At 36.2% G+C, this 26,382-nt stretch overlaps 1 protein-coding gene across 11 annotated transcripts in view; it reads right to left on the bottom strand.

The window, feature by feature from the left end:
- Positions 1-26,382, bottom strand: part of ABCC9 (ATP binding cassette subfamily C member 9) — a 75,369-nt gene that overhangs the window by 23,284 nt on the left and 25,703 nt on the right. For 9 of the 11 annotated variants that reach the window (XM_010715800.4, XM_085231814.1, XM_010715829.4 and 6 more), the window contains 17 exons: positions 23,897-24,031; positions 22,450-22,612; positions 21,823-21,863; positions 20,675-20,817; positions 17,974-18,082; positions 16,876-16,986; positions 15,828-15,900; positions 14,820-14,925; positions 10,070-10,108; positions 8,326-8,427; positions 6,908-6,992; positions 5,496-5,576; positions 4,384-4,521; positions 3,781-3,906; positions 3,112-3,208; positions 1,195-1,442; positions 103-251 (listed from right to left, as the gene is read on the bottom strand). In XM_010715800.4, coding sequence (XP_010714102.1) covers positions 103-251; positions 1,195-1,442; positions 3,112-3,208; positions 3,781-3,906; positions 4,384-4,521; positions 5,496-5,576; positions 6,908-6,992; positions 8,326-8,427; positions 10,070-10,108; positions 14,820-14,925; positions 15,828-15,900; positions 16,876-16,986; positions 17,974-18,082; positions 20,675-20,817; positions 21,823-21,863; positions 22,450-22,612; positions 23,897-24,031 — 1,946 coding nt within the window. The remainder of the gene's footprint in view (positions 1-102; positions 252-1,194; positions 1,443-3,111; positions 3,209-3,780; positions 3,907-4,383; positions 4,522-5,495; positions 5,577-6,907; positions 6,993-8,325; positions 8,428-10,069; positions 10,109-14,819; positions 14,926-15,827; positions 15,901-16,875; positions 16,987-17,973; positions 18,083-20,674; positions 20,818-21,822; positions 21,864-22,449; positions 22,613-23,896; positions 24,032-26,382) is intronic. The other 2 variants (XM_010715865.4, XM_031555332.2) reach the window with 1 other exon arrangement.

Here is a 26,382-nt window from a genome sequence, read left to right as displayed (position 1 = left end):
GATAAAAGTCTTGGTCAGGCAGAACACAAGGCTGTGTACAGACATTTTCTATAGCTAAGCAATAAAAATAAATGTGCAGGGGTAGCATTATTTTTGCTATACCTGATTGGTCCAAGGATGATTTTATTGAGGAGATTATGATGTAGATTTTTGGCTGCTGTGAGACCCATCCACTCCACAGTCAGAGACGTGATGAGGCATAGGACAATTCCTGCTCCAGAGAGGATACTGAAGACAGCTACATGGTAAGTCTAATAAAATGACAAAGACATCAGTTGTAGAAGTAAACACAAGTATTTTTTCTGCTGTGAAATTCCCAAGGTGTTGCTCTTTGGAACTACTACCTTGTACCAAATAGCTGATCTGTCATATTGTAAATACTTTGTGATTATATTAATATCATTATGGAGGAAATAAAAGAGCTATCATGAAACTGAAATACATCAAGTTCACATATTTAGAATATCTGGCAGTTCCAAGATCTTTCAAACTACAGATAATTATCCTTCACGACCTTGAAGTGATTAAACAATGAAGATAGACTAGCTGGGTAAATACAAAAGTATGCAAATGCTTAGCCAAGGTACTCAGACAACCAGAGTAGAATGTCTCAAAAACTGAGGCGCTGAGAAGACTTCAGAAACTTTCACATTATTAAATTCAAGCACTACTAAAATTCAATTCTCAATTAATCTACCAGGGCTGTAAGACTTAAGACTTCTGAAAAATTAACAAATGGATTTTAATAAGATATTTATAGACTAGTCAAATTTACAGCAATAAACATATCCTAAACAAGTAGTACATCTTAAGAGTTTTTTTTTGTTGTTGTTTGTTTGTTTGTTTGTTTTCCTTTTTTGACAGGACATAAGTGGATAGTTAGTACTTAAAAAATGGAGTAATTGTCATAGGAATTAAAAAAGTTTAGTATGAGATTGGTCATTCTTCAACCATTTTTCTAACCTCAAACACGCTTTTGGTTCAATTTTATCATTTTGAAATGACTGATAAAATTTGAATTGCCTTACATTTTTGCATAACTTATTCATTCATTGTATCTAATGATTGATTTTATGATATCTATCTGTCTTTCCAGTTCAATTCGTTTTGAGATAACAGCAAATAATTACTTAAGAACATTTTCTCTCTCTTTTTAAAATTATTTTTTTCAGTCAAGCTCAAAGTACAACCCACCTTTTCTGTGCTCCGAACATCATCAGCATTCGTGAATTCACTTGCATTGTCCATGGATGTCCATGTAGCAAGCCAATAATCTATAGCCACTATAACTGAGTGTTTCAACAACTTTGAGAAAATCATCAGAAAGAGCAAGAAAAATCCTCCAGAAGTTAGATATCTCCAGCAGGTTTTCCATGGCATCTTTGTTCTGAGCCTCAGGACAGTTGACATGTTATCATCTTCATCTTCTTCCTCTTCTTCCTCTGTGACTCGGATATTTTATCAAGTTAGCTTGGATTCAGTACAATTATATATGGTTTTACTGTATGTGGTTGACTTTCTTTTTTGAATTTTACTTCTTAATGGCAATATTCAATTTGTCGTTTGAAAAGAGAAAATGCTCTAGACGTATCTTAAGACTTCCCCTATACTCTTTAAGTAATCTATAGACTGTCTTTGACAAGTGACAGTTTTGCTAATCAAATATTTTTATAACTCAAGTCCGCAGTACTGACTGTATTATTAGTAGAAACTAGGTCTTTTCCAACCTGTTCTGCTGCTTTTGTTTTACTGTCAGTAGAATTCTTTGGATTACACGCAAGAGTACAGAAAGCTCACTCAAGTTTTCCAATCAAAAGGCTGTGTCATCTGTTGCATTAAGGAATTCTACTCTTACTTTATTTAGAGGTACTAAAATTTTGTCTTTTTAAAAGAGTGTGGATTTAGGATTAATGTTTCTTCTAGGCCTTGCCATCGACTGTATAATAGTTTTCATATCATCATACAATTGATGGTAGACTCCTGCTATGGGAAATATATATTTAATATGAGCATAAATATTACAGTTTATATTTTCTCAAAATAAAAAGAAAATGCATGACAGTTTTTCCAGGCCACAGTTAGGAAAGATTACCTGCTCTTGCTTGATAGCAAGATAGTAAATGCAATTCTTGCCAGCCCCAAACTGAAACACAACTTACATCTGACTTTGAACATTAAAAATGAATCATCAAGTATTTTCTTGAAAGTTGTTATTATTATTACACGCTTCTGAAAATTGTATACTTCTTGGGACACAGAGACTTTATGTACTTTCCATAAGTCTCATAATAAGTATGGATGACCTATAACATATTGTCAGGTATGTTTTAGCCCTTAAGTTCCTGATGTGTGTTTTACATTCTTAATGATGTCTAATTTTTGTAGACATTCTATGGACTGTAAGGACATATCTTTTTTCCCTGTGTTTTCTATCTCATTCCACAAAGAGACAACGGCTTCCAGTTTCTGAGATTAGGTTGCTGGCAAGGCTTTCCTGTACAGAGGAGCTTGAAAGTGACCTCAATTTAAACTCCTCCAAGCATTCAACTGATAAAGTGTACTGATGATTGCACATAGTAAGAGGTGTTCTGCTCATATTTACCGAAGAAATAAGATACTGCAATATTTCCATTTCAAGGACTTTGGTATCCAGCTCTGCCTATTGCTCAACGATTGGGAATCTCTTCAAAATGCAGCTGTCTAAACCCCAGAAACCTATGACCTAAATGGCAATCTATCATGAATTTTGCCAGATTAAACACAAGGACACAATAAAAGAGCCTGCAAATAGCAAATCTGCATTCTGCAATCATTCCAGCCAACATTGCCATGAGACTCCTTGTGATTAGTGCACCTATTAAGAGGGAGCCAGTAGTTCACCTTTTCTTTTACCTGGCACCATCAATTGTTTCTTAGAAGTAATTACTCCATTTACACCTGGTGTGGCATCTCAAGGATGTTCTTGATGAGTTGTATTACCTGCTGCTGATATCCAGCCACTCTCTAACATCTTCCTATTTTATTGCTATGAACTTCCAGGTTTGGATATTCAACTGGGAAGGCAATGACATACATAATAATAGAATAAATAAATGAAATGATAAAACATACCTTCATCTTCATCTTCCAGTTGTGCTTTGGATTCCCTGGGGTACATGGCCCTTCTAAGAGTTTTTCTCTCCAGAGTAGTCTGGTCAGCTTCCATATCCTGTAACAAGAAAACTTAAAGATATAAATAAGAAACAATATAAATAAGAGAGCTGTCTGCCACTGTCTTAGCACTAACATTAACCTCAAAGAGACTTTATTCGGACCAGTTAAGCCACAGAATACAACAGCACAGTATTTTAGAATTTCTCTTTTAGAAAGTCCCTCTTTGACCACTTTATTTCTTCTCTTTTCCTTGCTCATTCTGGTGTGACAGAACCTTTTAAAATAGTTCTTAGGGAATCCTGAATGATTATGACAATAACAGAACATAAAACTAAGGAAGAATTTAGGAAAGCTCTTCGTCTGCCCTTTGCTGAAGTAGATCAGTTTGGTACAACATTCCAAAACGACATTAACCTAACATGTTCTTAAAAACCTGTCATGATGGATGTACCACATACTTCCCAGACAATCTATTCCAGTCCTTTAAGCTCCTCACAGTTCATGTATTTTTTTCTTAGTGCCTAGTTTAAAACTTGCTTCCTGACATGTTAAGGTTTGTTTTTTTTTGTTTGTTTGTTTGTTTTTAATTAACTGAAAAATATTTCCTTGCCATCCTTGCCTGTTTACCTTTTCCAATTCTTGATCTTGGCGATTCATCAAAGTTTTCCAGTGTTCATAGAGTTCAACGTCATTGTTTTGGATATCCTTTAGAGTCCCTTCCCTAAGCACCATTCCATCCTTCATTGCTATGATCTAGGGGACAAAGAATCCAGTAGGTCTACTCAGCAACATATATAGCATAATCACTGATGTGAATCCTATAAGACATGTCTTAGAATCAGTGACATTACCATTATGCACATTTCGGTGTTTATTGTGTTCAATATTTAATAATAATTTTTGAAGTTGACACCGCTCAAAAACTGAAACTTCTATAAGCCAATCTTATCTGTACTTGAAGAAAACATGGATAAGCCATAATAAGTTATAGTAATGACTGCAATTGTGTCACAATTCTCTGGTGACTTCAATCAAAAAAAAAAATGTCTTTTATATTGTAAGATCCATATTTTGTAATGTTGCAGTTAGACACATGATATATAGAAATATATAGAATTAAGGGGACCCTCTATTACCAAAGCAGTAGTAGAGTTGTTAAGTACTTATAGTGCTAACTTCAAATGTATATTGTTCATTACCAAATCTGCATAGTGATATCTCTTCCCTTACCCAATCAGCATGTGGTAGATACTGTAACTTATGCGTCACCAGAACAAGAGTCCTCTTGTCTTCTTGAAGAAACTTCAAAATTCCTTCCTGCATTAAATGATCACTTAAGTGAATGTCCAGAGCAGAGAACGGGTCATCCTGCAATCAAATAAAAAAAAAATATAGAATAGGATTTTGCAAAATGTATATTTATATTTTTAATTTCAATAATCCTTTTAAAATATAAAGTATTTGTCATTACCAATATTTCAACTTTTTCTAATAACTAAGACCCAGTTAAAGGGCTGCAGGATGAAACAGTGAGCTAGAATCCATTATTCTTCAATTCGTAGCAATAGACTCATTTAAGTTGTTGTGTTTAGATGTCTGCAGTGCTGGTGCCACACCAATAGTGTGGAGTAAACCTGATCGGTAGATCAGAAGTTTCAGGTAGATCTGAAATTTCCCATTCAAATTTGAAAATGTTGGAACCCAAAATTAGGCTTGGGCCTAATTGTGATGGGAAATTCACACAGTTAAGGTAAAGCTGAGTCAGTAAGTACACTAATTTCACCCAATCTAAACTGTAGGTTTCATTGGTTCTGACTTAGAGTGAGTATGAGCAGTAATAAAATAATATTCAGCTGTGCAAATGCTTCTCTAAGAAGAAAACCAAGCCCTACATGAACAGGAGCCTCCTAAAATTTCTGGCATGCCCTGGAACTATTATCAAAGAACAGAAAGTCTTCCTGAATCCACAGAGTTCTGCAGCAGAATGTTGAACACTAAGTGTTTATAGCTCAGAATTAGTTGCAATATGGTGCTTCCCTTATCCAGAAATCCTTCTGATTTCAGCAGGATTATGTTGATACAAGGTACCACTGTGAGTGAGTAAAAGACAATACAATCTCCTTTTTCAGTGTAGATACCACCTCCATCAGTCTTCCAGTATGTTTTGATGTTGCCTCTTGGTCGTCTTTTATCTCTCATCCCTCATATGTTGGATTTTTAGTCAAATATAATTCCCTGCAGTTTTCTAGAGCTAATGTAAACTTTCCTAAAGGTAAATACAAAGAATGAATGACAGCTTCATTACGAACTTTTCATGTTCCATATGAAAAAAAAAATCTTACCAAGAAGACAATGTTGGTATTCTGATAGAGTGCTCGAGCCACACAGATTCTCTGTCGTTGGCCACCACTTAAATTAATCCCCTAATGATATAATAGATCAGAAATACACAACTGTGAGTAAACATTATGACAGAAATTGGAAAATGTGAGTTTTTTTACAATAAAAATCAATTGGTTAGTTAAATTGCTAATCCTATTGATAAACAAACTTAATCCTCCCATAACAGTCAAAGAAAAAATGACTATTCATCAACTAATCTTGGACAATTAATAGTATAATTAGTATGAATTATGAAGAGCTTCTCTAAGAACAGTATGCTTCTTAGATTGCAAAATCCAACCAGTGCTAGCATCAAATTCTGCAAGCAAAACTTGAGAAACTGTGATCAAAATGTCCCCTTGGAGAGAACTGAAAAAGGAAAAAAGATTTTCAAAATGTTTTAAATGTCAAAAAAAAAAAAGAAAATCAAAGTGCAGCTATTTAAAAGGAGCACACTAAGATTTTTTTTCTCTGTTTTTCAAGAGTTTCTCAACCATTAAAATGGCACTTTTGCTTCAGGCATGTCTACCCTATAGTTCAAGGATGAAGTGCCTACCAGTCATGCACAACCCTGAGCTGTTAGTAAACTCACTAGTTTTTGTACTAAGACCTGTGCTATAGCTTTATAGGGCTCAGTCATGTCTAGATGCTCAAGTACTTAATAAAGGATGTTCAATCAAGCTTTATATGGCCATGTATGCATTGTTGGGATACCAGAATTAGCTTTTTAAAATAAACTCATTCACACATATTCAGACTACAGTTGATACGGGCTTGCCAAGATTTTGGGAATAAAGCCCTCCTGGCTTAAGATCAGTGCCAAGTAACCCTATTTTTCTGCAGGACCGAAAACACGGTATAAATTTCATATGGTCTTACAACAGCAGCACTCTGCTATACAAACACTCTATAAAAGGGCCATTTCCCCCCTCATTTCAAAGCCTATTTATTCTGTTACTGACGGCTAAAGATCTAGGTTTGTTACACAGTGAACAATAAGCTCACTGAAATAACTCCAGTATAAATCTTTCCCAATTTTCTTATGAAATCTGCACAAACCTCTTCCCTTGAGGATCTTTGCTTTCCACGTATCAAAACATGCAGTGTAGTCATTCCGTAGCACAACAAAAAGCAATATATGCAAAATATGGAGGCAAAATGTGATCTCTTAAACAAAAGACATTGTTTAAATTTACATCTGTCCTCTCCAGATAAGAGATAACAAAACAATATTGTCTAGTGCCATAACACCTTTTTCAGTGTCATGACTCCTAGACCACTGTAGTAGCTAACACAGAACAGATGAGTAGCATCAGGGAGACTCTTCTTAACACACAGACTAAGCAAATATGAAAGCCTTCAGGTTATTTACCCTTTCTCCAATTTCTGTCTGATCACCAAATGGTAGTAAGTCAATGTCAGGCTGCAGAGAACATGCGTCTGTAACAGCTTTGTACCTATAAAACCAATATGAGCATTAAATTATTTAACCAGCCACTTACTTCATTAACACAAAAACCCTCCAACTCAAATTACTGCTAAGTTACTATGGCTCTGTGATATTTGGATAATTGGAAAAATAAGTAAGTCAAAAACACTGTAAAAATTAATATACGTATTTATTGGAGATCTTTATTGGCAAGTTTGCTGTTTAAAGATTCAGTTACCTCAATTACTGACTACATTCTTCCTCACCACTGAGCAGTTTTGTTGGACTCTGGAGTATTTGAAGGCATTTTTCAATGAGTTATTTTTCTTCCCCTTTTAGGTGCCTCTTCATTTGCTTCAATGTGCTATTAAAGGGCAGAGGATCCTTACAGTGCTTCTGATCTTTCCAGAATCAGAAAATAACTCAGAAATATTTGAAATTTGTTGTGAAGTTGCTAGGCTCAGGTCAGAATCAGGCCCGAGATCGGAATATTTGAGTGGTGTAATTCAGCTTTGCCCCTTTGATATGAATGAAGTTAGACTGATGAACTAGCTGAAGAATCTAATCTCTGACATTTTGGAAGCTTATTTGGATTTTGAGACATTTCTTAACTTTTATAAATGGGAATGGAACCAAGTGGCTTATCAAATAAAACACTGAGAGGAATGAAATGTATTTTTAAGAATTTAAAACAAAGCGAGTATTGCTTTTGTTTTACTGAAGTCATTTTTTCCACTGCATTTGATAGCTGGCCTTTTTGGAAGGACATAAGACACAAGTGCTCGCCAGGCAGAACAGAAATCGCACCTCAGCTTTTACACTCCTTTCTCCTGTACTTCTATAGAAAGAATTAAAGTTTTTTCCTGGAGGCACCCTATCTGCATTTGTGCACCGTTTTTCTGAAGTGAGTGCTCCATCAAGCTGATCACAGCAGGATAAGGACATAAACTCTGTAGAAATATGCCTAGCATCTCTGTTTCCAGCATCCTTTGGCAACCTCAAGCTCCATTAAAAAAAATGCAAGCCTGGATAAGGTCCTGGGCAACCTGATCTAGCTGTGGTGTCCCTGTTCATTGCAGGGGAGTTGAACTAGATGGCCTTCAGAGGTCCCTTCCAACTCTAAGGATTCTATGATTCTATGATTCTAAAAATACGTCACCAGCAACCAAAGATGGGTTTAATCTCATGTAAGTTTAGCTGCTTGAAAAATATACATATGACTTCTGCTGTATCCACAAGAACAACTTCTGCCATGTGATTCCTCACAGACATCTTAGATATGCACTACCAGAAGGAGAAGCCAAAACCCCTTAAAGGAAGCAGTCAGGGTTTATTGTTTCTGTGACTGGATTGATATTTACCTCTGTTTATTAAATGGACTCCCAAAGATAATGTTTTCCTCCACTGTTGCATTCAATAGCCATGGCTTCTGAGCTGCATAAGCCACTGAGTATCTGTTTTTACTGTAGATAAATAAAGAGCATTAGCAAAAAGCAGAGCACCCACATTATGAAATGTCTGAGAATCGGGAAATAATATGTGTTCACAAAAAATACAGAAAAACACATAGACAAAGCAATTGTTACAGAAGTGAAGGGAAGAACTGCAAATGAGATGCTTTTGTTAGGGTAGCACCCACTCTCTCCCTTGGTGGCAGTCTATATCCTATGTTATCCCATGTACTCTATTCTACTATAAATGGCTGATACCTACCTCAATTGAGTAAATGCAATTTCAATCCAAAAGAGGATTACAAATATTCAGAATAATTAAATTATCGCAAAAAAAAAAAAAAAAAAAAAAAGAGAGAGAGAGAGATTATTTCTTTCTTTTTTTTCCTCCAACATTAGAATAGGTAATGAAAAGGCATTGTTCAGATGTAATCAGTATACTTGACTCACTGTTTCTGAAGTTTTAGATTATTGTACCAGGCTGTGCATATGAAATACAGGTTTTTTTCAGGTAATACTTTTTCCTCTAAGTCTGTTAGTTGCTCAGTGACTGACATGGTACTGGTAGAGAAGACAGTTCAATACATTCTTGGAAGGAATCATTAGGCATGTTAGTGATGGGCTGATGATTGGACTTGATTATCTTAGTGGTCTTTTCCAACCTTAATGATTCCATGTTTCTACAATTACGGTATCCCAAATACTTAATAGACTTACTTTTCACTGTGTTTAAAAGCCTCATAAAAAATGTAAGAATATGAATATTCTTTATGTCTGTCTATTTTGCCTGTGTACTGTGGCTAAAAATTTTGTGTAATACCAGACATTCTTCTGGTATGCTGAGATGTGTAAGGAAGCACTGTTAATGGCTTGTAAATCTAAACACTTATCTTTCTTTGATTGTATTGCTTCAAACCAAATATTTGATGTATCCTTGAATGTAAGTATCTAGGATTTGCTGTTGAGAGAGAGGGTGCTAGGATATGATTAATAGCTGGTTAGAAGCAGTCAGTAGTATCCCAAAATTTTAGCAGTTCATAGGCATTCAATATGGACTAGCATGAAATATGTCCTTAGGACTGTCAGATATCAAATAATGGTGTGGGTCCCAACCACAGCTATCTGTGCCACTACTTGTTTTCACTGATTTAGCTTGCCCTTCTTTTAAACCTGAAGGTCATCTCAAAGAAAGCATGGTTGGAATCACAGGCTAACTTCAGGCAGACCACAGCCAACTCCCTTTGCACACTGTGTGCCTTGCTCCGTCACACAACTGTCAAGCTGTGTTAGCAGCAGCACAAAACTCAGTGCTGAACAGCAGATATGCACATTGGAGGGTACACGTAATGATGACTTGTATCTTGAGGCCCTGTCTTGGAGCACAATGAATTCCCTGTGATGTTGAATAAGAGCTGAAAGTGCTCAATGTCTTTCAAGCAAGACTTTGGCCTTTCTGAGGTGCTTGACTTCAGACTGAGGTAGTGGTACAGTGGCTGGGAAAGATCGGGATCCACCGGATTTAGCACAATTTGCCAGTTATTTCTATAGTAAATAATTATCAACAGGAAGGAAACAGAGATGGGTACAAAGATGAAAGTTTGAGGAAATTCTGAAAAATGAGTGCATTATGACACACTAAAAACAGAGATAATACCTTCTGGATGCTTCAAAAGAAGGCTCAGTTTCATTTACACTGCAAGTTATGGTAAATGAGATTTAGTAAGCAGAAAACACCAATAATAGCTTATTGTGCAAGTTTTATATACAGGGGAACTGTAGTTAAGTACATATTTTAAGAATAAAATATCAATTTTTGTGTATGTATGTTTTCTTCTTTTAAGGAGAAAATAAACATGGTTCAATCAAAGGCATAGAACTTTTGGAAATACTACAGCTTTATATCTATTGTGCATAGTGGTTTAACAGGCACTGTGTTGTTAGAAAACACATTAAAAATGAAAAATATGTCTTACAGTCTGTTCAAACTGACATTGTTAATGTTGCATAGGCATATGAAAGGTTGACAAGCAATAAACCAGCTTCTCCATACTGTTCCACCAATGACCCGTGGAAGCTGGCAACAACTCTAATGTCATATTTCTTCTGGACCAAAGAGAAGCTCTGCAGATAAAATTCTGCAGGGTGCAGGTGACACGTTTTTGCTTTTGAACCAAAACAAATTTTGAACTGGTTTGTAGCAGAGAGACTGCATCAAGCTACACATAGCACTGCAGCGCCTAGACTTTTCTTAAGAAGTCAGCCTCTACTTCTTAAGGATCTGATGAATGATTTTGCAGTGTTCTATGCCCATTAATTGACCTGTTAATGGTGTCGAGGGCATGGAATGCCAGCCAAAAGAGTTCCACACCAGCAATGATGCTTGCTACCGGGAATGACGGCACAACACTGCAACTGCAAATCCTTAAAGAGTAAGTTTATGCCAGGTGAATGGAAATTGGCTAGAGAGAGAAAGGACTAGAAAATGATATTATTGTGTTATTTGTCTCACTTAAAACAAACAAGTGAATAAGCAAAACAAACAAATCCTCTCTTCCCAAATCTACAAACCCTCCAGATTAAATACTTTACTACTGCAACAGAAATGTCTGCTAACCTGCTGGAATACCATAACTGCAGCTGCACTTATAAACAGAGGATCCAAGTCTTGTAGAGGGCAGAAAAATTCTAATAGTAGAGACCTTATTGTGCCAGACTCACATAGTAAGCATCTTCCCAAAGTGCCAGAACTGAGACACGTTGCTTTCTGTGCTACACATCAGCTCTCTAAGAACTTTGATAATTCAGGCTTCTTTAAGTGTGCAATCACTGTGTCTTCTTCATGCACCAATTGCCACAAAATATATTAGATCAGCCCTGCTGATTATCTCAGAAGAGTCAGAGAGACACAAAAGGAAGTACAAAACAGATATTGCTTCATAAAAGTTGGTCTTTTATCAGAGAAGTTTCCCACCTTCTCTACAATGGAAAAAAGTTAAAGGGAAGCAAAAGATGAAGACTAATGAGAGAATAAAGAGAGATCAGAAATTAGGTCAAGCCAAACAAAAAAGAAAACCTAAACTTCCTCTATTAAAAAAGCACAGACTTTTATACTCACAATAGTACATTAAAATAGTGGAGAAGGAAAGGGATAATTCTTTCATGAATGCACTTGGGGATGACTTCAGAAGTAAAATTTAAAAAAAAAATGGGCACAATCCCTACAAAACCCCTTACAATTCCTTACCAGTATTATGTTTGCCATATGTTCAGATAGCTTATCTGAATGAGCAAGAACAACTTTTAGATCTTGATTCCTTAAACTCTTCTTCCTTGGATAGACATTTTTCCTTGATGCTTGACAATTACACTACAGTTCTCTTGAATTCTCATTTCTGTGAGAAACCACGTTTTCTAATAATCTCACTAATAAACATATGCAAGGGGATGAAGTATTTGGTTATGTGCTTTCAGTAGAATTCAGTAGAGTGATGCAATAGCAGGGCATGGGGGAGGGCTGAAGCTTCTGAGATTTCTAGAGATTTTTCTTGCGTGCTGGCATTAGTAATCTTTGTACAAATTTCTTCATTCATCAAAAGTATGGCTATCTATACTGACTTCAACTACTGCCATCTATATGGCTAACAATTCATCTATCCATGGTTAATGCATTCCAGTGTTTTCTATGAGATATAGTAGTTGCAGTCTCTTGGTAGGCAGATGTACTTGGTTATCCTTCTAGGGGAATGCTGACTTTTCTTAATTTTTTTGAAGTCTTCCCTAACTAGCTTGCAGAACAAGCCATTTGGGAGGATATATTTTCTTCAGTAACTCTTCAGTTTTACGTGTTTTTCATACACAGCAACCTGTTTGCACAGAAACCAGTTCAGTGGACAGAAGATAACCCAAGTGAAAGGCCTTCCACTTTGCTACTCTTCTCTGAATAGGGTTCTGACTCTGGCTTGATGTGCATAAGAAGAATACATGTCCCTGCATAGTCACTACATCCATCCCTTAGATCTGAAACAGGCATGGCTGAATCACTGAATCCACATAACCTCATTCTTCAATTTTTAAGAATTCTCTCTAGCTGATTGTTCACCAGGAAAACAAAAAGCCAATTCCTTGTCTAACATTTTTGTCTCATGTAACTGGCAAAAGCTGAGGTCTGGCCTGTAAGGTTGGTTCTAGTTCATGATCTCGTGCACACTTTCTTTCTCCTAGACCCAGAATGATGACAACTCAGGCAATAGGATGTACAGTTCTCACTGCAGCTAATCACAATGGCAACAGAGCATTCAAGCCTCATGATGGACTTTCACAATAATGTATTGAAGGATTGCTCCAGTATTAACAGTGGCTGAAGTCTGATACATAATTACTATACTGTACTGTTACATCCGAATTCTCCTAGACTGCACTTCCTACCTGGATCAATAGCTACATTATTCATGCATGTTGAATCACATGGAGAAGGATCTAAGGGAGTAAATAGGACCTTTACTATGATTTTGTAAAGTATAGGGTCCACTTCCTCAGGTAAATGAGGTATTAATCTCCCTGTCAGGCAGTCTGAAATTATCAGCAAAAGCCATGCTTGCATCAGCTATAACACAGTACCAAATTATAGTTTTCAATGAAAAAGATACTCGGTAAGGCTTGAGATGCTTGCAAAAACTTGAGTTACTCATTTGGTTATGTGCAGACTGACGCTATGATCCTACCCTCTTGAACTGTGAAGCTTCAACATCATTTCATATTCTTTATGCATATTTTTAAAACATTGCTCTATTTCTTTAATCTATGATTTCATATCCTTTCATAGGAATTGATCTGAGTCTCTCAAACACATATTAAAAAACAGTTGTGGGGATAATTCTTATGTACGCTCTTCTGATTTCTTTTTTTTCTTAACCTACTCAGGAAAAAATCCACCTCATTGTGAGGTCAATGTTTCCATGATGTATCTCAAAGAAATTAACCATGGCAAGTCACATATTCTTTTTTCCATCAAAGCTGAAATTTGCATGTGACTGCACTGAAGTTAGTCTTGCCTTGGCTCCAACTATACCTACTACTCCAGTGAGATCATATGTTTAGAATAGCTGACAGTGAAATATGGCTAGAGAACAAGAAAATGGCACGCATGCTAACACAAGAAAGCAAAAATATCCAGCTTTCAACATTGCTGTAGGAAAAAAGATGATGACGCAGGTTACTTACTTCAATAAAGGGATGGGGCAAAAATAATATCGGTCTCTGTGACAAAATTCATTCTTTCAACTGAAAGAGCTATTTAGGAAGAGTTTGGCTTGGTAGATTCAAGGAAACAGAATTGATCTTTAAAGCCAGAGAAAAAGTCTTGGGGTTACAACACATCTCTCCAATAACCTCTGTCTAGACTATGCTGGAAAGGAGGTTGCTGTCTCCTTTAGCTTCCATAGTTCTCATTCATTGAGTCTGAATCTATGTAGAACCAGAGGCCTGACTCCATCCACAGTTGCCTCCTCAACAACTTTTTCAGAACCATTGCTCTTTAGTATTCAGCACCCTCAGTCTGCTTTCTGTGTGCATACTCTGAAGGGTAGCACTGAATTAAACAAGTGAGGCTTGAGCAGATATCAGGAAGGGGAGACAGCATTCCTCACGTTTTATTATTTAATCCTTTTTTTTTCCTTCAGCTAGCAGAGTGGTAAAGTAAGCCTTTCCCATATAGTACACTAAATAACACCTCTCAACTGAAGAAGCTCCAGCCTGTAATTCCCTCGCTTATGTACAGTTGCAGCATAACAAAGCTGATTTAACAATCTAGGTAGGAATATCCAAATCAGAGCATCAGTTTTCCTTTCACATTGGTTAACTCTACCATCCCTCCAGTGCTTCTTGAAGAATCTCATTATTTGCACAACTTGAGTTGAAAATATTATGTAAAGATTACTAGACAACAAACATTTCTGATGAAACATAACAGACACGAATTGCATCTTATTTTGTTCTTACTGCATCTTTTTTTTGACAAGACTTTCTTAACATATAATGACTACTGTAAATTAGAGCTGACTCCCATCACAGAAGGTGATTGGATAATATTCTGCTCTTTCAATGTAAAATATTCTTTCTATTCAGGTCATCTGGTAGGGCTAGTATACCAGATATTAATTACCAGACTATCTATTTCTCTTCCTAAGGCACCCACTTTATCTTTGCTCTACCTGCTCTGAGCCATAAACAAAACAGCAGTGAAAAGCACGAGTTTGCTGATGATGTTTTTCAGAAAAGATCTGGGTAATGCAAATAGGTATTTCTTTAACAAGCAGTTCTGAGACATGAAGTTTACATTTCTCACAGCAAAATCCAACTTCTCCTTCTTTACTGAAAACAACAATTAGTAGTTATATGATACATACTTGCTCCAGTGAACTTTTCCCTCCAGTGTCTGCATCTCTCCTAATATAGCAAGGAGAAGTGAGGACTTGCCACAGCCAACTTGACCCACAATCATTGTCATCTGACCTATGATAATGATAAAAAGCATATTTAAAAAAAAAAACAAACATAAAATGGGAAAAAAAAACATTCTTCTCAAGTCTACAAGACGTAGCTAGATTCAATTCTACAGCACATGAGATTCTCAGCATCCACTGTGTAACCTGGCAACATTGCATCTATTCATCTGTGATATATACTTTAATGGAAATTACAAGGTACACACTCCCAAAGGGTGAGAATATTGTTTGGATATGTACAATCTGCAACTGAAAGATCCTCTATTTTTTCTCCTTTGCTGTACTATTCCTTCTTCCCGGCACTTCTTTCCTACCTGCAGTTCCTTCCTACAGTGGCATTAGGAATTTTACAGCATTCACCATCACCACCATCATCAAAATAAAAAATAATAGTTTTCACACTTACTATGTAGGTCTTCCAAAACAAATCTGTAAATATGTGGAACTCCTAGCCAAAAAATATTGTGGAGGCACTAACCTTACAAGGGGCAAACTGAACAATTTGAAAGATAAATTCATTAAAGACTCCTTGACAGCTCACGGCATGAAGGTCAAAGAATGCACTGAGATGAAAATAGTACTATACTGGGAAACTGTAATACTGAAGAAAGGCAGGAAAAGTGTACTATTTGACTGCTGTGTCCTTGTACACTAACTTTTGCCTGCTGCTCTTATAAAGATAATATTAACAACATAATTATACAAAAAATATGTATTTTTTATTATTTAGGGCATTCTAGGTTAATGATAAAGTTACACACCCAGTATAGTTTATAACCTTGTATAACTTTTGATTTTCTTTTTTTTTTCTTTTAAAAAGTGTTTCAATGCTTTTAGTAATGTTAAGAAAGTAAATTAGTAGCATTCTGATGTTATGTATTACATATTTAAGATGTGCTTTTGTCCTACCTGTTGGGATTCTGATATTTATATTGGACAAGGTAGCTAAACCACTTCCCCATGAAAAGTATCCGTTGGTCACCTACAAAGAAATTATCACATCTCAGACATAGAAAAATATGAGAAGTGAAAAATAGAATGTCTTTGGATTTAAAATATGTTACTAAACACCTTAGGGGTATGATGACGTAAGCTCAAACACATGCAAAAAAAATGCAAGATAGGTGAGCAAAGACAGCCAAAATTAGAAATATAAGAAGATATATACATAAATTATATACAGTATGAAATGCAATAAGGTGGTATTCTTGAGTTCAACTTTGTTATGCTAGACATTTTGTCAAGTAAAAGATTAAACACTAAAAATAGTGATAATAGGATCTCACAGGTGACAGTCTAAATACCATAGCTTATCAAGCAATGTCTCATTCTGCATACTGTGATATTATGGCCTATTCTGAAGGGATTCCTAAAGTACTAATTGAATATCCTCAAGGTTTATGCCGGACACACCTGCTGGTTTTTTTTTTTTTTTTTTTTTTTTTTTTTTTTTTTTTGTTGTTGTTGTTTGTTTTGTTTTGTGTGCATATGTCCTTTGGAATTAACAGAGGCAAGAAGCATTATTTGCATAGAAAACGAGGACACGTATGGGGAAAAATTGTCCAAAATGACTTAAAATAATGTAATCATAAATTATGTGTCATAATAAATGACAGAAAATGACATAAAAGTTTTGATCTTGAGTGAAATAGAAGTATAAGAAGGGAAACTCTAAACAATCTCCTAATTTCTGCATATAGGATTCTCTAGTTTTTGTTCCTTTAGATTCATGATGCCCACATGAAGATAAGGAAGCAATATAAAGAATTGGTCTGAAGAGAAGTCTTCTCACTTTATTTTTGTTTAAAGTGCTAATTTTAGGGGGTTTTGGCTTGTTCTTGGATTGGACAATTTTCCTTTGGAAAAGCAGCAGCAATTGCACTCTCTCTGGTATTGTTGTAGGACTGAGCAGAAGAACCTGCTGTTTGTAAAGTATGTATTGATGTTTTCAGACCACCTTGATTGCGATGTCATCTGTCTCCACAGGGCGTGTTTGCCTTCTTGATGACTGTTCATAGTTTTCAAGCTGATACCTTAAGGGCTGCCTCCTGTTGATGGCCTTGGTGTGCTACATAGTGAGGCGAAAGAAAAAAGTTGGAATTTGCAAGAAAGGACAGCATTTGGTTTCTTAGCAAAAAGAGAATCTGTTCCCATTGCTCCCACCACTCTTGGTCACAAGAAGAAAATGCTTTTCAGTACCTGTCATACTGCAAAATTTTAAATATTCTTAACTGAAGCACAGGAATTGTCTTTTGATGTTGTTTTCCCATGCATAACCATCTCACATTTCAGCTCTCTCAGCCTCTTCAAAGCACCAGGTAGGTCTGCCCTACCTGAGGTAGCTTCAAACAAAGCTATATCAGTAAAAGTGTAATGACAGGTAGAGCTACCATCTTAGTTCTTGGTTGCTTTTGTCAAGTTCTAGTCACATTTCAAATTACATCATTACATACAGTTTTAAACAGTTGAGTTAGCTAGCTTTAGAAAAACTTTGAAGTGTTTTCCCAAATTTTGGGGGTGTTTTTTTTTTTTAAATGTCTATTTTATTTATGTATTTAGGTTGGCTGGTTGGTTGCTGGCTAAAATGATTCCTCAAATTTTACTCAAATTCACTTGTGTTTAGCACATCTAGAAACAGCATTACGGAATGAATTTCTATTCCACAAACTTTACTGTTGTTTTTTCAATCTCCAGTTCTGAATTTCCCAGGGCAAGAATTGTTCTTTCTTAAAAATGTCCAACGTACCATGACTGTACTGACAACATAAACTGCAATCCCCATGACCACACAAAATGCACCTGGAATAATTTTAAAAATTTGGTGTTGGTGTGTTCTGGTATTTTTATTATATTGGCACTTCAGTAGAGCTTCAATGTGTTTGAGGACTCTTCATGCCACAGAAACACAAGTCCCTAAACAGAAGAGGCAAAACTGGTCAAGAACAGAGTCAAGCAAGAACCCCAAACTCCTGAGCACTATCAATAGGGCATTTGCCTCGTACTGGGCCCTGTGGCCTCTCTGTTTGAAATTCATTGTAAAAAAACCAGAACTTACAAGTCCTGTGTGCTTCTTACAGGATTCATAAGCTACAGAATTGTCCCCACCTCTCCAGCTGTCATCTCCAATCTCATCACTGAGGAGAAACTCATTCAGCTTCTGTACACTTAAAAAAAAGCAAACACAGGATGGTTAAATAAGCCCCAGATACTAAGGGTACATTTCCAGCTATCTGCAGCCCAACCAGCAGGATACACCCAAAAGTATTCCAAGAAAAGTTTGCAGGATACATTCCTTTGCCTTATGGACCATCTGTTACCCAAGTGAAAAATTATATATGTGGTAAAGGACACATGAAAATAATTAAACACTGTACGGGAGCTGGAAATGAAGAAGAGAGCTAAAGTCATGTGATTTCTGCTAACGCTCTGTGGGAATTATTTCCATCTCATCAGATTTCTCTCTGCTGTACTTCTTCCATGTCTACGCACAGGACTTAGATAAAGTAATTTACTTGCCTACATCCTCTGAAAATTCTAACGCAATAGGTGCATCCTGAATACAACTTTGGCATAAACAGCATTCTAACAGGACTGGATAATGCACAAAACTGTACAGCCGTAGCCAGCTTCAGAGCAACACAGCAAGAGTTCTCTCAATCTACTTCATAAAACTCTTTCATGGGAAATACAGTACACAGGTTCAATGCATTCTTCATCACAGAAGGACATGATTCTCCTTCTGTCCCACTTTCTTTAAGTATGCCCTAAGTATAGGGCTCTATCATTGTGAGGAAGGGATCAATATAAGAAGTCACCTGCCATGGTGAAATCATGTCACTTTGCAAAAACTAAAATCAAGGTGCAGGAGAAAGCAGAAGAACATATGGCTTTAGATCAACTATTTGAATATTAATATGAAAATGGGAAAGTACACTTGTTGCAAGACCTGTATGTTTATTCTGCATGAAATTATCAATAGCTGTTTAAGCTATGGAGACACATTCATTATTTCATCTTGCCAGTATAGCTGCTCATATCTTCTGTTTTGAAAAAAAAAACTTAGATGTCTAACTACCGTAATAGTATTTCAGTCTTTCGTAAGAATATCTGTGTCAAGCAAGAATTTCTCTTCAAGAGGAAAAGAAACCTCACTCTGATCATCATCCTAACAACACAACAACCATTACTTTGTGTTTGAATGAGGACAGGTACTCACAAAGGCTTTCATGTTACTGGAAGTACTCTTTAAAATGAAATGGAAATTTGGACCAAAATATTAGGGCTTAATCATAACACAAATGAGTGCATACTTATATATTTGATTGATGGTGGACATTCTTCATTCTTCACTTGGAGGATGTGATGCTCATGGGAGAAAGATTCCAGGAAAGAAGTTTGTCAAAAGCTGGAGTTTATTTAGGCAAATATGGTATTAAATAACGTTCTGAGGGATGGCCAGCAGTGATAAGGAAAACGTCAGCACAATTTTGACATCAAGGCTATGCTAAATGTAGTGCAAAGAAGTAGAGGCTAGTATGATTTATAAGGGAGAGTTGGTATTTTCCACTAGGCAGAAATCATTTTCAGCATAGGGAAAATCTCTCACATGATTCCGCTGCTGCTTTGATAAATAATGTTTGTTTATTTTTTTTATTTAATGAGTGAATGTGGTGTTGGTAAATTACAGCTATGAAGCTTGAAGTCCCCTTGATTACTGTTCCAAGGAAATGTTGGGAAGACTAGTATGATCTTCATGTCATGCTAGTGCTTGGCATCTGACATGTTACTGCTAATCAGGTGTCAGACTCTGCCTCTTGGGATAGCTTGGCATTGTCTACATAAATGCCCCATAACCATGACTATTTCCATACGAACATTTGATGCAATAAATGAAGGTCTGAAATTTGTCTTACTACTTCTTCGTCTATAACCAAGAAGCTGTTTTCTCAAGTTATTTGCAGAAGCAAATGCCTGGCACATACATGCTTCTGATGAAGCAACACATTTTATGAGTTCCTTTTTCTTTTTTTGAAATCTTTTCCACTTTGTATCAGCTTCTTCGCTGTCCTGCCACGCAGATCTCTTGCACTCAGGGACTAAACTCCCAAATGTCTGCCTTCCCATCCTTCCTCTCCTGCACCTCTCTACTGCCATTTAGGAGAAAACAGAATTTCCTTTTTAAGAAAAAGACCTGTAGTGCTGTGTCTCTTGTGTACTTAGTCCTTCAGCACCCAATGTTCTTCCAACCACCTTCCTATTAAAGAGAATCCATGCTACTGCTAGACAATGAGAGGTGTGTCAATACTGAATTCTCACTCGAAGCACCATTTGTTTTGTGGGGAGGTCAGTTTTAGCCTGTCGCTCTTCCTTGCACCAACAGGGCAAATCTTATGGGATAGCTCTGATCAGCCTCTCTCATCTTCTTCTGTGTTGGCTATAGCCCATACAAGCACTATGTGAGAAGGGAAGCATCTTCATCCCAAGAGAGAACAGTGTGGCTCTGAATCTAGACTTCCAAATTTGGGGGATTATAAAAGGAATAGAACATTTAGTTGTCCCTGTATCATGCAATGAAGAGAAACTGTTATTGTTTCCTCTCAGGTATTGTCAACAGACATTGTGAGTTTCACCTTTAAACCCCTTTCCGGGTGAGCAAGTAGAAAAAACCTTTTCTGTAAAACCTTCCTTGTTGTATTACTGAATGTAGATATTCAAGAGCTGGAGAAACCATTACAGAGTAAGCTGGGACTACTTACCTTATGATAGCCTTGACTGCAAAACGAACCACAGTGGAAAGCAGAAACAATGGTGTGACCAGGATGTGGAACAACGACAGTGATGCAAAGGCCTGGGCAGGCTGCAGAGGCTTGTCATTAGTGTATGCATAAGTCACAAAGGTCTGTCACGTCAGAAGAAACAGGAAATTATAAAAGTATAAAGACTCTTGAATAAGATGGGTAAAGAAAGCAAGGAAATGTTTTGCTTAAATAAGGCCAGTAACTGCATATCTCTGACATGATTCCAGAAAATTGAAGAGAAAAGTGACTCCTGTTACAATAAAAAAGATTCAGAAAGTTTGCCAGTGATTTCAAGTGATTCAGACATTTACAAATTAAAAAAATCTCTTAATAAAATTAAAGCATTCAGCTTTGTGAAGTCAAACCATTATGTACTGTGAAGTTTTGTAATTGATTTCAGTGTTTTGAGGAAGCATACAATGCTGACAAATCAGTAGAAATGTACTAAATGTTGTATTTTTTTCCCCGCAGATACAGCACCATAAATATGTTTCACTCAATTCTGGTAAATATCACCAGCACAATCTGAGGAATGTCCTCAGAGTTTGGTTTATGAAGAATTCTTATTGACCAGCAGGCGGTACTTCCTCTAGTTTGTTAGATTGAGATTTAAACCTGGTCAGAGTACAGTCAAAAAATTATTTCATCTTAAAATCCACAGTATTCTTTCGTGAATATTGAAATGGTGGCTTACAATAGACTTTGTAACAGGAATGATTTTCACTGTTAGACAGCAGGAAAGCAAAGCCACCTTAAAACTCTTCAAAATGAGAGCTTCTAAAAACAGGTTTTCTTTCAAATTGATCAATTATGTTGAGTTGGTCTTTTTTTTTCTTTTTTCTTTTTTTTTCTTCTGTCAATTAAAGTTTATATTTCCATTAGTCTTTAGTTAGTTAGTTTATGAACCCAAATCCCAACTGGTGAACTACCAGTACATTGGAATGGGCATTTCTAATGTAATGCTACCTTCCAGCCAGTGGTACACTCAACTGCTGGTTTTATTAACAGTAACAATGGTCCTGCAGTGACAGTATTTTTTTTTTTATTTCCTCTCCTCTCTTTTTCCCTCCCCTTTTTTAAAGAAAAGTGAAAAGAAAAATTCTTACTGCAAGAACAGCTGCTATTGGTATGGCTGCATTCATAAAAACTAGGAATGGAAAAAAAGTAAGCATCAGATTACATGACATATATAAAATAGCCTTACAATTAGTTCTACAACACAAGAAAAAATCTGTCTATTTCCAATTCAAAATTAAAATTCCAAAAAGGAAAATCCTTCTGCAGGGAGAAATTGCCTTCCATGACAGAGAAAAATCTTTAACACACAAATGAACAAGCCAAATAATTATTTCCTTTGTATACTCCGGTGAATTAGGATAAAAAGTTTTATGTACATAATTGTTATGCCACAAAACTAAATCACCTATCAGCTCTTCCTCAGTACAAGAAATACAATTTCTATCAGACAATTATTTATCTTTGCTAATCTGTAATCTGAGCTTCTGATTTTATTACAACTTGTAATGCCACAATTAAGATGACAAAAAACTTTCTAAAAAAATCAACAAGATATATTGTCGAGTTTTTATGCTACATATTTATCATATATTTTGTTTCAAGTATGTTCCACATACAAAAAATGTCATAGGCACAGTTGTGTCTTGCTCTAGCTGAAGTCAGAAGGAATATTGGCATGGAGAATCCATTTCTGAAAGCTAAAAACAGTTACTTACTGGAAAGAGATGTATGAAGTGCAAAGGTTTTGAGACTGGTGAGTTCCTTCATTCTTGTTTCCTCCACACTCTTACAAAATATGTGCTCCCAGGCGTACAGCTTTAATAATTTAATGCCTTTTAGTATTTCATTAGTTTTCTTTAATCTCTCTGTAGAATAGTCCTTCATTTCAAATGAAAACAAGGATAAGTAATCAATAATGGTTTGTAGTTTTAATGAGAATGCTTTTTTCCATTTAATCTGTTGTAAAGTTCATTAAAGATATTTATATATATATTGTTTATGAATTTGCACAGGCAGTTGTCACACTGAGTAAAATAACATGCAATTTCAGGCTCTTTGGAGATATTAAAATACCTACAATCAGAGGGGAAATTAAATGACTCTATTCGAAGAAGAGAAGTAAAATATCTGAACCCCTCAGACCGAAGCTGAAACTCAGGAAGGCAGAATAGGCTGACGATATTCATAAGAATAGGTATAAGAATAAGAATAGATAAACGTGTAATTGCTGATAGAAGATTCATTTTGGGATTCATACAGAACGGTCATGAAAATAGGTGAAATGTTTATTCATATATTTATCTAATCTAGGCAATTGCCCCTCTTCAGAAAACAGTGCTCATGTGTTTTGGTAAAATCATAATCCAAATTATTTTGTCAGAAATCAGAAGAAAAAAAAAAAAGAAAGATTGAGACTATTTCTGAAAGAGTATAGAAATAAATCCTATCTTGGTATAAATTGTTGTAACTCAACAGAACTGAAGTGTACTGAAAAGTAAACCTACTTGCTTACTGAATATTAAGATAACAAAGATCGTTACATATTTGAAGACATATCAAAGGTTGATCAAAAAAGTTCAAAGACCGTGAGAATAAGGTTAAACACTGGACAAAGCACTAGAAAACATTTGTCATTGGTGACATAGACAAGAAGACAAAAAGTGTAAAATAGATATTAATCAAACAATGTCATCTGAGTTTTAGAGAATGTAAAAGCTTGGAGTGAGAGTGTAGAGTCTCTAGCCATTTCAGAGGAGGATTGTACACATTCTTTAATAACGTGCTCCCATAATTTATCTGTCATTTGTACTATTTGGTAACATCCCATGACATACAACATTTTAATTCAGGAATAATATCCTTTCATGGAATTGAATTCAGACAAATCTGTGCTATTTGAGAGAAAATAGTCTCTGCAGAGAAGTCAGGTCAAGGCCCACATACTTTTTCGAATTCTTATCTGACAAACACTGAGGTACTTTTCTGAGGCAGGCAGGGCTGCTGAGCCATGCATGGGGAAAGAGAAAAGGAAGGTTGTTGGAATTTAGTGATGGCTTGACTAAACTTCTGCAGTGAGTGGTTACTAGCAACAAGGGCAGAATCCAAAACTGGTTCCCTGTTCTCCTTTCCAGATCAGAAGAACCACGAAAATAAATTACTTACCAGTGTGCTCTTCTGAGCCTCAGCCAACTTTGTAGCTATGAAGTACTGTATTGGTGCTAACAGTACAATTACAGCAGCACCAACCAAAGCACTCACTCCAAGCAAATTATAAAGTAGGATTACGCCCATTATTATCTATGGAAAAAAAAAGAAGCATAGAAGAAAATGTACATTTCAATACATCAGAAGGATAGCAAATATTATATATGCATATACTTGTTCTTCTAATAAAAAAGCTAAATGGTTCACAGGAATCAAGTGAGAATTTATTTCAGGAGCTCACATTTAGAAAGTGAAATTAACATGGAATTTTAGAAAGAAAATTAACATAGAAATCTTCATTTTTGAATATGAACTGCATTTTTGTTTTAGTACCTGCCACTCCTAATTCTGGACAATATTTCCACAGAACTGAAGCAGCATCAAAGTGGTTGGTTCTTGCCCCAAGGCATTTGGCAGAACCACTGGCCTCAAGTCTTATTTACACTAGATCTCCTTACATCACTCTGGAAACATTCAAAGGTCTTGAAACTGTCATGAATCACTTTTGCCTTCTGTCCTCTGGGTCCTCTTCAACTGGAGACAGAGGCACGTCTGAGACAGGCACCAAAGCATAAAGCTGCACAAATGTGCAGGGAGTGACACAAACCTGTGCTTCTACTTCAATACTACATAGCTCTGTAGGAAAGTACCAAGATGCTGGCTGAGCTCTACACAGAAGATAGGAACACCTTCCACAAAGGTTTACCTGGGAGTGATTTTGATGCAATTACTGTGATTCTGGTGCCAGTTAACACAAGTTCTACAACATTAAGTATTTTTATATAAAGCTCCACTTCAAAGTACAGAGGTATCCTCAGCGATAACAGGACATTTGGAACTAGTTCCCTACTTTGAGTCAGATCTCTCTTTAAGTCTGTATTCTTAGACAGTATCAGAAATAATTATCAGTGGAACTCAACATTTTGTAAGCATTATTTAGCTTTTCAGGCATCTGCAACGTAAGCTAACGAACCTAGATACATTTTTCTTAGCAGAATAGTACAAGGTTATAGGTCATTTCTACTTGGGCTCAACTCTCAACTCTTACTGTAGCTTCCATCCTGCAATATGTTGTTGTCCTTGACAACAGACCATACATTGGTAGATGGACAATATATTTCCTAAGGCTAACCAGTCCTCAGCAGTCTATGGACAGTTACACTATCATTAATCATGCTGTGCAGATGCAAGTTTGGTATTTGCCATAGCCTGCTCTTCCTGAGGAGGGGACAGATTTGACAGTAGCTGTTTCTTGGGACATTCCTTGCTTATTTCCTTTGCATAAGACAAGACAGGATAGTCCTGTCATTTTTTAATTTTTTTTTTAAGAGCAGTATGGTTCTAAGCCAGCCCTTATTTACCAAGGGTTATTTCCTTATCTTCTTTTTTTTTTCTTTTTTTTTTCCAAAGAGCAGATAGTTGAGCTCATCAGGCCAAAAAGCATCTTACCACAAAAACACTGTCATTAACATCAGCTTTATAATACTTTGAGAAGGAAATGGTAGCTATTTTCCTTCCATTTCTACTGTTGAAGCAGAGCTATAAAATAATAATTACAATTAATAGAGATTAAGTGCAGGAGCCCCGTATAGCCCAGGCCACAGGTGCTGACTAAGTTATTCCTTAGGTGCAAATTAGTGGGTGAAACTATGCTCATTCTTGAACAAAGCTGTGGTCAAGCTGTCCCTGTGCTAATTGTCTTCTAATTCCCTGGGGCTGAACAATAGGAACCAGTAAAATCAACAGAAACTTCCTCAAAAAAACCTGCTAGAGTACTGGTGAGGAATGCCATTATATTTTTTCAGCAGCTGAGACAGAAACTGTTTATTAAAGAAACAGTAAATGGTAAATTTAGGCTATGTATATTTAATTATTCACTAGCTACAGGAAACAGACCACCTGTTCATTTAGAAACACTCCAGTATTATCAGCAACGCTTCCAAATAAACCTGAATAAACCAAATAAGCCCTCTTATTATTGACTTATGGCTTAAAATAGAATCCTCTGTATTATTTCTAACTTCTGTTACTACGCAAACTACTTTTATCTTTTTCTCCATGAATTACTTTCATCACCTGAACCTTAACCTATCCTAAAGTATACACATAAAAGCAATATTTGTTTCCATTTGTAGTAGTCATATTGATGACGATTACAACAGCTTATTAGAACAGTTCCAGGAGTTTCAGCAAGAAGTGTGGCTTCTGCCCCTTTTTTAACTTATTTGGTGTTGGTGGGGTCATATGTAGGTATTTCCACCAGAAACTGAACTTTTGGAGTTGCTATAGGGTTCAGGCACTGTGGAAAATAAGTATGGCTTAGGTCCTTAAGTTATTTAGCCACTTCTGAATATTTCCTATAGATTAATAATTTATACCTTGCCTTCTCACACATCTGCTTTTCCCTCTTTCCCTGCCTTGCTAAGGATTAGACGTTTGCAGTA

Source organism: Meleagris gallopavo, chromosome 1 (assembly GCF_905368555.1).
Source record: "Meleagris gallopavo chromosome 1, MGAL_WU_HG_1.1, whole genome shotgun sequence".
NCBI lineage: Eukaryota > Metazoa > Chordata > Aves > Galliformes > Phasianidae > Meleagris > Meleagris gallopavo.
This window is presented reverse-complemented; position numbering and strand designations above follow the sequence as displayed.